The sequence below is a fragment of the Mesoplodon densirostris genome, chromosome 12, assembly GCF_025265405.1.
Source record: "Mesoplodon densirostris isolate mMesDen1 chromosome 12, mMesDen1 primary haplotype, whole genome shotgun sequence".
Taxonomy (NCBI): Eukaryota; Metazoa; Chordata; class Mammalia; order Artiodactyla; family Ziphiidae; genus Mesoplodon; species Mesoplodon densirostris.
Genome location: NC_082672.1, coordinates 84,004,428 through 84,017,879, shown reverse-complemented (window position 1 = coordinate 84,017,879; position 13,452 = coordinate 84,004,428). Strand labels below are relative to the sequence as shown.

Here is a 13,452-nt window from a genome sequence, read left to right as displayed (position 1 = left end):
TAATTTTGGAGCCACATTAATTAAAAATATTTGACAGTTGTACTCTGGTTATATAGGAGAATTTTTTTTTTTTAAGGAAGGACACACTAAAGTATTATGTAGTAAATGGGCATTCTGCCTTACTTATACTCAAATGGTACAGAAAAATACACACACACACACACACACACACACACACAAAGGAAAGGCAGAGTGAGGGAGAACAATAAAGCAAATGTGGAAAACTGGGGAATTAAATGGAAGAATATGTGGATACTTATCATTTTTTCTATAAATTTAAACTTATTTCTAAAAAGTTCTGATTGAGAGCAATCATTTGAAGTATGCTGCAGGGAGGTGCTCACAAATTCTTTTCAGAAAGATATATATTCTGGATTTTTGATAATTGAAAAATGATCTAATGAAGGCAGAAAAGTTTGCCTAAATAACTTTTCTAGTTTTCTTCCAGTCCTATTCAAAAGGTCACCTAGAATTTAATAAATACTAAAAATACTATTAATAAAAATACCAATTGATTAGCAACAAAGAATAATTTTTCTACCCACCTCTATATCAGGTAAACATTTTTTGGAAGCAGGAGACAGAGAATGTGGGGTAGACTGAAATGTACTACTGTAACGTTTCTGTGCAACTTTCCTTTTAATTTCAGATTCCAGGTGTGATTCAGACTCTTCTGTTTTTTTCATTATACGATCTAAAGGAAGGGGGAAAAAAAGTACTGAAATTAAACTTTATAAATTCTTCATGATCTTTTGCTATGAAAAAATACTAACTTATATTATCAAATTATGTTTTAGTTAAAATAAACTAATGTTTCAATATGTACAATAAAGAAAAACAGAACTTTAGGTCAGAGCCAATGGCCATCTCCTGGTTGCTCTTGCCTTTTCTTTACCAGGATCTCTCTGCCAGCCCCCAAACTGTGGACCATTTTCATCAAGTGTACCAATATTCTCTTCAGCTTATTTTGTGCAACTAAGGCAGAAGAGCACTTCCTACACTGAATCCCTCTCTCTCTTTCTCTCTCTCTCTCTCTCTCACACACACACACACACACACACACATTTTTTTCCCCCCTAAGTTGGTTACTCTTCTTAGATTGGTAATGAGAAAAATTTGAATTCAAACATTGGGTACAACTGTTTAGATAAAGGAAACTAAACTAATTCTCAATTTAATGGTTTTTTAAATTTAAGACACACAAAAGACAATTTTCTTCATTATTTTTCAATGTAAATTCAATCATTTTCATTTCTAATTAATTCATAATTCGAATTTTTAAATGATTTAACGAACTCCAAACAGAACAATTTAAGATTCATTACAATCTGACTTCATCAGCAAAGAACACTGAACACATGTTTCTAAAACAAAAGTTAATGAATCCACAAAGTAAAATGCTCTACCTGCATAATTCCAAGTTTGTTAAATACTTCCGTTTTTCTATCTTTTACATCCTCTTATCTTTTGATTTTTTTAAAATAAGATCATCTACACATAAAAATTAGCATTATCTTTCTGAGCTTGGTATACAATACTGTCTTAAGAAACCCATGCAATTACTCTGGTTTAGTGCAATCACAGAGTCCCACTAAGTGACTCCACCCTCCCATCCATTGTCCAGTCTGAACACCTTTATTTTCCTGGACACCAAAGCTAGAAATCTGAGTAAGCGTTGACTTGTCCTTGTGTCTCCTTTCTCACAGTCAAGTGAATTCTACTAATAGCTCTTGAACTCATTCCTTCCCCTCCAACTCCACTGCCGCTGTATTTCAGATGCTCAACTCCTACCTAAATTGATCTTCCTCACTCCAATTTTGCTTGCTTCAAATCCTTCTCCCCTACTACCAAGGTCATCTTTCAAATATGATTCTACCACTCTAATGCTTAAAATCTTTCAATGATTCCATTAGCTAAGGAAAAAAGTCTGAACCCCGTATCCTGCCAAGCAGAAGGCTGCACTGATGTTCCAGTCTTAATTCCAAAAATACTATACCTCAAATACGTGCATTTCTCCAGGATGTTTTCTTTCACCTTCTTATATATATGCTGTTCTCTTCACAAGCAAAGCCCTCCCTATTTATCTAGTAAATTCAAACTATTCTTTGTTAAGAAGCTACCTCTATCCCACACTAAGCATGATGAAGCAAATACTCAGAGCTTCCACAGCACTTTATCCATACTTCTATTAGTACTCATTTTATTTTATTTTTATTTTATTTTTATTTTGCGGTACACGGGCCTCTCACTGTTGTGGCCTCTCCCGTTGTGGAGCACAGGCTCCAGACACGCAGGCTTAGCTGCCATGGCTCATGGGCTCAGCCACTCCGCGGCATGTGGGATCTTCCCGGACCGGGGCACGAACCCATGTCCCCTGCATCAGCAGGCGGACTCTCAACCACTGCGCCACCAGGGAAGCCCAGTACTCATTTTATTTTAAGCTAATTATTTGCACTGATCTGTTTCCTCTCATTATACTGTCAGCTCTGGAAAAGCAGAAATCATGTTTTAGTCACCTGTTTTCTCAGAGTTTAGAAACTGCACAAGGCAGGGGCTCCAAAAGTGTTTACTGGATTAATGAATCACATCAGAAAAGACTATATGACACATTCAAAAAAGATGAAATCATATGGTTGAAAGGAAGGGATGTTAGTACTATGTCACCTCGGAAAATGCCTTAACTCTGTCACACAGAGAAACTGATACAGTCGCAGACCTAGAAACATAAGGATTCAGCCAGGGAGAGGAAAGGAAAGCTGCTCCCAAGAACACCTGAGGTTACAGAGCAGCTGCTCCAGTCAAAGCATCTAGCTGTTAGCTATATTCCTATGAAGGCTAACTTACTTTGTTAGATGGATCAGATATAAAAAGCAGTTTCCATACAAATGAGTATTGAAGAACTAGAATGTGGCACTAAGTAAAAAAGGAGGCAGACAAGATTTGGAATTCAGAAAATACACACAACAGTTACCTGGAATACACAACCAATTATTGGCATAATTTAATTTACAGAGACAGCTGTCTTGAAACATGGGGTTTTTTTTTTTTTCTCCTCCAACTTTTCTTGGTCTTGCTAATTAAATTTTTGTATGTACACAAGAGAGCTTTTTCCTTTTAAACATATTTTAGGAATCTTTGTAATCCCCACAATATCACTGCAAATCATTTTGCTCGAGTATGTCCCTATATCGTTTTCCTGCCAGACCCTACTCAGAGACTGACATTTTAAAAACTATTATCATTTCATTCTTGATCATATACTCACATTCTTCTCTCCACTACAGCTATCTCATCATGTCTATGTCACATTTTTCTCTACCTCTTAACACAATTAACAAGGGGGGAAACAAGGGGTCCAAGCCCTGAGAGAAACTGAAAATTTTTACTGATTAAATAGAGAAAAACGATGTTTATATGTACCACATCTTCTTTATCTATTCCTCTCTCAATGGACATTTAGGTTGCTTCCATGTCCCATCCTGGCTATCGTAAATAGTGCTGCAATGAACATTAGGGTACACGTATCTTTTCGAATTGTGGTTTTCTGAGGGTATATGCCCAGGAGTGGGATTGCTGGATCACATGGTAGCTCTATTTTTAGTTTTTTAAGGAATCTCCATACTGTTCTCCACAGTGGCTATACTAATGTACATTCCCACCAACAGTGTAGAAAGGTTTCTTTTTCTTCACACCCTCTCCAGCATTTATTGTTCATAGATTTTTTTGATGATGGTCATTCTGACCTGTGTGAGGTAATACCTCATTGTATTTCTCTAATAATTAGTGATGTTAGCATCCTTTCGTGTGCTTTTTGGCCATCTGTATGTTTTGGTCTTCTTCGGAGAAATGTCTATTTAGATATTCTGCCCATTTTCTGATTGGGTTGTTTGCTTTTTTGTTACCGAGCTGCATGAGCTGTTTGTATATTTTGGAGATTAATCCCGTGTCGGTCGCTTCATTGGCAAATATTTTCTCCCATTCTGTGGGTTGTCTTTTCGTTTTGTTTATTGTTTCCTTTGCTGTGCAAAAGCTTTTTAGTTTAATTAGGTCCCATTTGTTTTTTTTTGTTTTCATTACTTTAGGAGGTGGATCGAAAAAGATCTTGCTGCAATTTATGTCAGAGAGTGTTCTCCCTATGTTTTCCTCAAAGAGTCTTATAGTACCCAGCCTTACATTTAGGTCTTTAATGCATTTTGAGTTTATTTTTGTGTATGGTGTTAAAGAATGTTCCAATTTCATTTTTTTACCTGTAGCTGTCCAGTTTTCCTAGCACCATTTATTGAAAGAGACTTGTCTTTCCTCCATTGTATAGTCTTGCCTCCTTTGTTGTAGATTAATTGACTGTAGGTGTGTGGATTTATCTTGGGGCTTTCTATCCTGTTCCATTGATCTATATATCGGTTTTTGTGCCAGTACGATACTGCTTTGATGACTGCAGCTTTGTAGTATAGTCTGAAATCAGGGAGCCTGATTCCTCCAGCTCCGTTTTTCTTTCTCAAGATTGCTTTGACCATTCAGGGTCCTTTGTGTCTCCGTACAAATTTTAAGATTTTTTTGTTCCAGTTTTGTGAAAAATGCCACTGGTAATTTGATAGGGATTGCATGAATCTGTAGTTTGCCTTGGGTAGTATAGTCTTTTTTTTTTTTTTTTTTTTTTTTGCAGTATGCGGGCCTCTCACTGTTGTGGTCTCTCCTGTTGAGGAGCACAGGCTCCGGATGCGCAGGCTCAGCGGCCATAGCTCACGGGCCTAGCCGCTCCGCAGCATGTGGGATCTTCCCAGACCGGGGCACGAACCCGTGTCCCCTGCATCGGCAAGCAGACTCTCAACCACCGCGCCACCAGAGAAGCCCATGTATAATCATTTTTGACAACAATGATTCTTCCAATCCAAGAACATGGTATATCTTTCCATCTGTTTGTGTCATCTTCGATTTCTTTCATCAGCGTCTTATAGTTTTTGGAGTACAGGCCTTTTGCCTCCTTAGGTAGGTTTATTCCTAGGTGTTTTATTCTTTTTGATGCAATGGTAAATGAGATTGTTTCTTTACTTTCTCTTTCTGATCTTTCATTGTTAGTGTATAGAAATGCAACAGATTTCTGTGTATTAATTTTGTATCCTGAAACTTAACCAAATTCATTAATGAGCTCTAGTAGTTTTTTGTAGCATCTTTAGGATTTTCTACGTATAGATACGTGCACTCCAATGTTGATAGCAGCACTATTTACAATAGCCAAGACATGGAAGCAACCTAAGTATCTACTGACAGATGAATGGATAAAGGAGATGTGGTACATATATACAATGGAATATTACTCAGCCATAAAAAAGAATGAAATAATGTTATTTGCAGCAACATGGATGGACCTAGAGATTGTCATATTGAGTGAAGTAAGTCAGACACAGAAAGACAAATATCATATGATAATGCTTATATGTGGAATCTAAAAAGATGGTACAGATGAAATTATTTACAAAACAGAAATAGAGTCACAGATATAGAAAACAATCTTATGGTTACTAGGGGAGCAGGGGGAGGGTTAAATTGGGAGATTGGAACTGACAAATATACCCTACTATACACAAAATAGATAACAAAAAACAAACAAACAAACAAGAAAACCAAAAAAAAAACCACAGAACCAATATACAAAGTACCCAAAGAGCTAATGTTAAATAAGCTAATACTATGAATTGGCTCACTAATTACTTCGAGAAAATTAATTTTGGAGAAATTAATTTTGAGAAATCAGGTAAAAAGGAAATTGCTTTCCCAACTTAAAGGTTTATACCCTCTAAGATGGCTTTTTAAATATTGCCTTCAACGTTGTACTTAATCCTAATTTATGGCCTAAAAATCCCAACCCTGTAATCATTTCGTGGGCTCAACTAAATAACGTTCTAGCAATCAGTAATCTCAGATTTCTGCACCTGCACCTCACCTGAAAATATAAAATGTTCATACTGAACACCTAATGTTTATATGTTCCCCCAAAGCTTATTTTACAAGTTTATATATACTAGTATACCCTTCTTCATTGAAGTTACATCTGTAATATGGAAACCCTTCTGTATCACTGTGTTATTACAAAATGATTTTAAGAGGTTTTTAGATTTTTAAGAAAATAAATTTTGGCACCAAAAACGGAAAAAAAAAAACCCAAGATAATGGAGAAAAACGATTTTAAAATCTTGACCTCCTAAATCAAGATTATCTATAAGGAACTAAAGGAAAGAGACAGAAAATGCAAAGAATATTATAAGCATGCACAGAGTGAGTAAACAGAAGGTCAATCTGTAGAGAGGAGAGGATAACCAAAGAGAAACAAAAGATTTTTCTCCTGTATGGACTCTCTGATGAATGAGAAGATGTGAACGCCGACTGAAGCCCTTCCCACACTGTTTACATTTATAGGGTTTTTCTGCAGTATGTACTCTTTGGTGAGTGAGAAGTTTGGAACTCTCGCTGAAGCCCTTCCCACATTCATGACAAGTATAGGGTTCCCCCCCGTATGGACCCTCTGATGAACGCGAAGATCTGAGCTGTGACTAAAGTCCTTCCCACAGTCATCACATTTGTAAGGCTTCTCTCCTGTGTGCACCCTCTAATGGATTTGAAGATTTGAGTGCTGGGTAAAGCCCTTACCACAGTCATCACATTTATAGGACTTTTCTCCCATGTGGACTAACTGATGAATTCGAAGATCTGAACTCTTGACTGAAGCCCTTACCACACTCATCACACTTATATGGTTTTTCTCCTGTGTGGACTCTCTGATGAACGTTAAGTACTGAACTCCGACTAAAAACTCTTACCACACTGACCACACTTAAAAGCCTTCTCTCCTATGTGAATGTGAAGTAATGAATTTCTACTGAGGTCCTTATCAAAAAAAAAAAAGAAAATGCAAAGAATTACATTAATTAGAAGTTTTAAGATGAAACTTCTGAAACCAACGTGATGTGGAAGTATGGCAAATGACTGACAGTGTATGGGAAACTAGAGTAGATCTACAAAGAGACAATAAGCATAAATAAGTTAATGTCAATGTCAGGATTAACAAATTCTTTTGGGATTCTATCTTCCATGGAAAGAGAAAAACATTTGAGAAGATTATGACAATTCATGTGAAAATTAACTAGCTTCAAATTATAGCCAGAAACATAATATGGCAAAAGATTTAAAACCTGACTGGTCCAGGAATGGCAAATGCCTAACAAGAGGCTCATGGAAGTTTTAGCATCTAACTGATCATGGAAGTCATTTTTGCTAAACTGTGCCAAACCCTCAACAAAGTACTCCAGGGAGGTACTTGAGATGAAACCTATGTGACACTGCTGCTTTCATTGAATGCCCCCTTCTGGGGATGAGAAGGTGAATACTGAGTGTTTACCCAAGACCACACAAAACAAACACCAAGATTAACACGAGACACCATAAAGCTCCTGGCAGAGAACACAGGCAAAGCATTCTCTGACATAAATACTACCAATGTTTTCTTAGGTCAGTCTCCCAAGGCAATAGAAGTAAAAGCGAAAAGAAACAAATGGGACCTAATCAAACTTACCCACTTTTGCACAGCAAAGGAAACCATAAACAAAACGAAAAGACAACCTATGGACTGGGAGAAAATATTTTCAAATGATGAGACCGACAAGGGCTTAATTTCCAAAATATACAAACAGCGCATATGACTCAATAACAAAAAAAAAAAAACCCCAAACAATCCAATCAAAAAACAGGCAGAAGACACAGACATTTCTCCAAAGAAGATATACAGATGACCAATAGGCACATGAAAAGATGCTCAACATCACAAATTATCAGAGAAATGCAAATCAAAACTACAATGAGGAATCACTGTACACCAGTCAGAATGGCCATCACCAAGAAGTCCACAAACAATAAATGCTGGAGAGGGTGTGGAGAAAAGGGAGCCCTTCTTCACTGTTGGTGGAAATATAAATTGGTGCAGCCACTATGGAGAACAGTATGGAGGTTCCTTAAAAAACTAAAAATAGAATTACCATATGACCCAGCAATCTCATTCCTGGGCATATATCCAGAGGAAACTCTCATTCAAAAAGATACATGCACCCCAATGTTCACAGCACCACTATTTACAATAGCCAAGACATGGAAACAACCTAAATGTCCATCAACAGATGAATGTATAAAGAAGACTGATATGTGCGTACACACACACACACACACACTGGAATACTACTTCCCCATAAAAAAGAATGAAATAACCTCATTTGCAATAACATGGATGGACCTAGAGATTATCATACTAAGACAAAGAAAAGAAATATCACATGATATCACTTATATATGTGAAATCTAAAATATGATACAAATGCACTTATTAAAAAAACAAAACAAAAAACAGAAACAGACTCACAGACATAGAAAACAAATTTATGGTTACCAAAGAGCAAAGTGGGGAAGGGATAAATTAGGAGTTTGGGATTAGCAGATACAAACTACTATATATAAAACAGATAAACAACAAGACAAGGCCCTATTGCAGGGCACAGAGAACTATATTCAATATCTTATAATAACTTATAATGGAAAAAATATGAAAAATAATATATATTTATAACTAAATCACTTTGCTGTACACCAGACACTAACACAACAGTTGTAAAGCAACTATATACTTCAATGAAAAAAAAAAAAAAGATTGGGATATTTCCTGCTGGATTTTCTAGCTCAATGTCTTTTTAATATACCACACTATTTCCAGATACGCAGAAAAGGTAAGAATATGGAAGATATTATGAGACAAGTAAAAGTGATTAATAGGTTGGATCTTTAGAATAAATTTTAAAACCTAAACTTTAAAAAAAATGTCCTCCATAAAAAGAACATTTATAGTAGCTTTACTCATAATCTTAAAACAAACAAACAAAAAAACCCTGGATGGGCTTCCCTGGTGGCGCAGTGGTTGACAGTCCGCCTGCCGATGCAGGGGACACGGGTTCGTGCCCCGGTCCGGGAAGATCCCACATGCTGCGGAGCGGCTGGGCCCGTGAGCCATGGCCACTGAGCCTGTGCGTCTGGAGCCTGTGCTCTGCAACGGTAGACGCCACAGCAGTGAGAGGCCCATGTACCGCAAAAAAAAAACAAACCAAAAACAAACAAACAAACAAAAAAAACCCTGGAAACAACTCAGGTGTCCATCATCAGGAGAATGATAAACAAACTGGTACAGCCATACAATGGAACACTAAAGTAACAAATTACTAATGCATGCAACAACATGGGTGAATCTCAAAAAAACTATCCAGAGTGAAAAGAAGACTTACAACAAAGAGTACACATTGTATTATTCCACTTATATGAAAATAGTTACCTTTGAGGGGGCAGGGATGAGGAGTAACTGAAAGGAACATAAGGGAACTTTCTGCAGTGATGATATCATTTGTACTATGTCTTCCCAGGGCTTTGGGTTAGTAAGGTATGTGTACTTGTCAAAATGTATTTAACTGTACACTTATGACTTGTGCATTTCATTGTATGTAAATTTTATTTCAAAAGAGAAAAAGAAAACTAAAACATATATTGAACTCTAGATAATGATATGCCTGCTGAAGTGTTTAGGAGTAAACTGTACTGGTGTCTGTAACTTACTCTAAAATGCACTGGAAGAAAATAAGATGAGTTTATATATAAATGGATGATTAGATACACGGATATGTGATAAAGTTAAGTATAGAAAAGTGTTAACTGTAGAATCTATGTAGTAGATATATGTGTATTCACTGTGAAAGTCTTTCAACTTTTTGGTATCTTTGAAAATTTTCATAATAGAAGTCGGAGGTGGGGTGGGGCAAGGACAGCCCTTAACTTTTTTGTTTGAAAATTTAGTTGTGATATCTGCTGGAAATTATATACCTCAAGGATAGTTAGAACACAAACAACTATCTTTATTATGGTTATTTATTTACTTTTAAGTTATTTTTATCGTCTGTCAAAAGAGAAAGACTAATTAGAAAAACAGCTGGTTTTCTTCATCATGTAGCTGTTACTATGACTGGTTTTCAGTATATAAAGATGGCAGTCATATATCACATTCTCATTACAATCTCCTTAAAAATCACTTTTGTTTATGCTAAATATGTGATAAACAGGCAAAGGAGACAATAGGCAGACATGAATAAAAGAAGAAATCCAAATGGCCACTGAACACATAAAATGCTTCGTTAGTAATGAGGAAATTAAAAAACAAACAAACAAATACTACTTCCCTATCAGCCTGGAAAAGCCTGAAGGATGGTAATATCTAATGTTGCTGAGGAGCATGTGAGAAAACAGGCCCACTCAGATCCTGCTTGCTGGGAGCTGACACCCTTTACAGAAAGCATTTTGGCAGTAATATATCAAAAGTCTTTAAAATGTGCATAAACTTTGTCCTTATAATTTTATTTCTAGGGATTTGATCTAAGGAAGTAATAGATAAAATACATAATATGAGCTAAATTATTAATAATATATATAATATCAAAACATTAAAAACCAAATTATGGTACATAAATATAGTGGGTCACTATGCATTCATGAAAAAAATGACCACAGAGTCTTGGCTATATTAACTTGTAAAGTCCACTATATATAAATTCATCTATTTGATTCTTAAACTTCCTTTGTGTTTTTCATTCTGGTTTTCTTCTGATATTCCAATATCTTTTAATGAGAATATAGAAACCGGATAATAACGTAACAAAGTAAAAAGCAAGTTACAGAACAGTAAACATAGTATAAACGCATTTTTAAAAAATGGGTATATATGCAATAGAAGTCTAGCAAGTTATATGTTAAAGTCCCAGGAGAAGATACCCTGACTGGTTAAGAGTGAGCGGATATTTTTCTTCTGCACATGAGTTAAATAGTGCTAAGTCAGGTGATTTAGGTTGAAATCATAATGTAATTACATTAAGAATATAATTAAATGTTCACTCACAGACAGTATATAACGTCTATTAATTCTCTGACAAGAATACAAACAACAGACTGGAAAACAAAAAGGAAGTTTAAGAAAGAAAAGAAAGAATAGAGAAAAAAATAAGAGATCTTAATTTATAGTTGTATGTTGTTATTTTACATGCTTAGAAAAAATATAAAAAGAATACCAAACAAAAAAGCAATAGGATATCTGATCTATCCAAAAATTATACTTAATAGTTTACAAGCTTTAATTTAATCCTAGAGAACTGCTTATCAATGCTTGTTAGCTTAGTGCTAATAAATGGCTATAATTCATATTAAGTGCCTCTTAAATGCAAAATAAAGGAGAAAAACAACAATAAAGGAAGTTACTTTAAGTGTTAAGAACTATAAAAAGAAAGTGATTTCTTTTTAGGAGAAAATTATTCCAGGTGCTACGCCAGTAACTACTGATCCTGGGGTTTGAAATCTCACCATTTTAAAAACTATCTCCAGGCTTCCCTGGTGGTGCAGTGGGTGAGAATCTGCCTGCCAATGCAGGGGACACGGGTTCGAGCCCTGGTCTGGGAAGATCGCACATGCTGCGGAGCAACTGGGCCCGTGAGCCACAGCTACTGAGCTTGCGCGTCTGGAGCCTGTGCTCCGCAACAAGAGAGGCCACGACAGTGAGAGGCCTGCGCACCGCAATGAAGAGTGGCCCCCGCTCGCCACAACTAGAGAAAGCCCTCGCACAGAAACGAAGACCCAACACAGCCAAAAATAAATAAATTTATTTAAAAAAAACCCAAAACTATCTCCAAATGAAATCCTAAAATAAAATGCAATCTTTATGCAACAATATATATGCAATATTGTTATAGCACTGTCATTCATACTATACACAAGTATACGTGTACCTACCTAACACAAAAGCCGCTATAGTTTACAAGTTAAATATACCAATATCCCTTTCCCGAAGTTTACAAATATTACCTGTCCACATGATATGTGTGTGTGTGTATATATATTTTGGGTTGGCCAAAAAGTTGTTTGTTTTTTCCATAGGATGCCTCTAGTAGTGCTTAGTTGTCTTTAAATTCATTTGAAACAATATTGTTAGATTGTGTTGTGACAGTTGTCATATCAGTGTGCATTTAATTAAAACAAAACTTATAAAAATTGGTGAATTTTTGTGTGGCCATTTTAATATTGAAGATGGAAGAAAAAAGCAACGTTTTTGGCACATTATGCTTTATTATTTCAAGAAAGGTTAAAAACGCAAATGAAACGAAAAAGAAAGATTTGTGCAATGTATGGGGAAGGTGCTGTGATTGATCAAATGTGTCAAAAGTGGTTGGTTTGTGAAGTTTCGTGCTGGAGATTTCTTGCTGGACAATGCTCCACGGTCGGGTAGACCACCTGAAGTTGATAGCAATCAAATCGAGAACAATCAACATTATACCACACGAGAGATAGCCGACGTACTCAAAATATCCAAATCAAGAGTTGAAACCACTGGCACCAGCTTGGTTATGTTAACTGCTTTGATGTTTGGGATCCACAGAAGTTAAGTGGAAGAAACCTTGAGCGTATTTCTCCACATGATTCTCTTCTGAAATGTAACGAAAACGTTCCATTTTTAAAGCAAATCGTGACGGGCTATGAAAAGTGGGTACTGTACACTAATGTGGAAAGGAAGAGATCGTGGGGCAAGTGAAATGAAGCACCACCAACCACACCAAAGGCAGGTCTTCGTCCAAAGAAGGTGATGTTCTGTATATGGCGGGATTGGAAGGGAGTCCTCTATTATGGGCTCCTTCTGGAAAACCAAACAATTAATTCTAACAAGTACTGTTCCCAGTTAGACCAACTGAAAGCAGCACCCGACGACAAGCATCCGGAATTAGTCAACAGAAAACGCATGATCTTCCATCAGGATAACACAAGACCACGTGTTCCTCTGATGACCAGGCAAAAGCTGTTACAGCTTGGCTGGGAAGTTCTGATTCATCCACCGTATTCACCAGACATTGCACCTTTGTATTTACATTTATTTCGGCCTTTACAAAATTCTCTTAATGGAAAAAATTTCTATTCTCCGAAAGACTGTAAAAGGCAACTGGTACAGTTCTTTGTTCGAAAAGATAAAAAGTTTTGGGAACATGGAATTATGAAGTTGCCTGAAAAATGGCAGAAGGTAGTGGAACAAAAGGGTGAATACATTGTTCAATAAAGTTCTTGGTGAAAATCAAAAATGTGTCTTTTATTTTTGCTTAAAAACCAAAGAAACTTTCTGGCCAACCCTATATATCTATCTATATCTATCTATATATATATAGATAGATATAGATAGATATACATATATATACACACACATATATATAATATATATATGTATATATGTTATATATATGTATATGTGTGTATATATATATATGTATATAAGTATGTATTTACACACACACTTTATTATGAGTCCACAGGCATAAAGTGGATAGGTAAGTAAAGGAGACGGTACAG

General features: G+C 36.1%; 1 protein-coding gene across 5 annotated transcripts in view; it reads right to left on the bottom strand.

The window, feature by feature from the left end:
* Positions 1 to 13,452, bottom strand: part of SENP6 (SUMO specific peptidase 6) — a 110,629-nt gene that overhangs the window by 42,539 nt on the left and 54,638 nt on the right. For all 5 annotated transcript variants that reach the window (XM_060114991.1, XM_060114988.1, XM_060114989.1 and 2 more), the window contains one exon: positions 546 to 694. In XM_060114991.1, the coding sequence (XP_059970974.1) occupies positions 546 to 694 (149 nt within the window). The remainder of the gene's footprint in view (positions 1 to 545; positions 695 to 13,452) is intronic.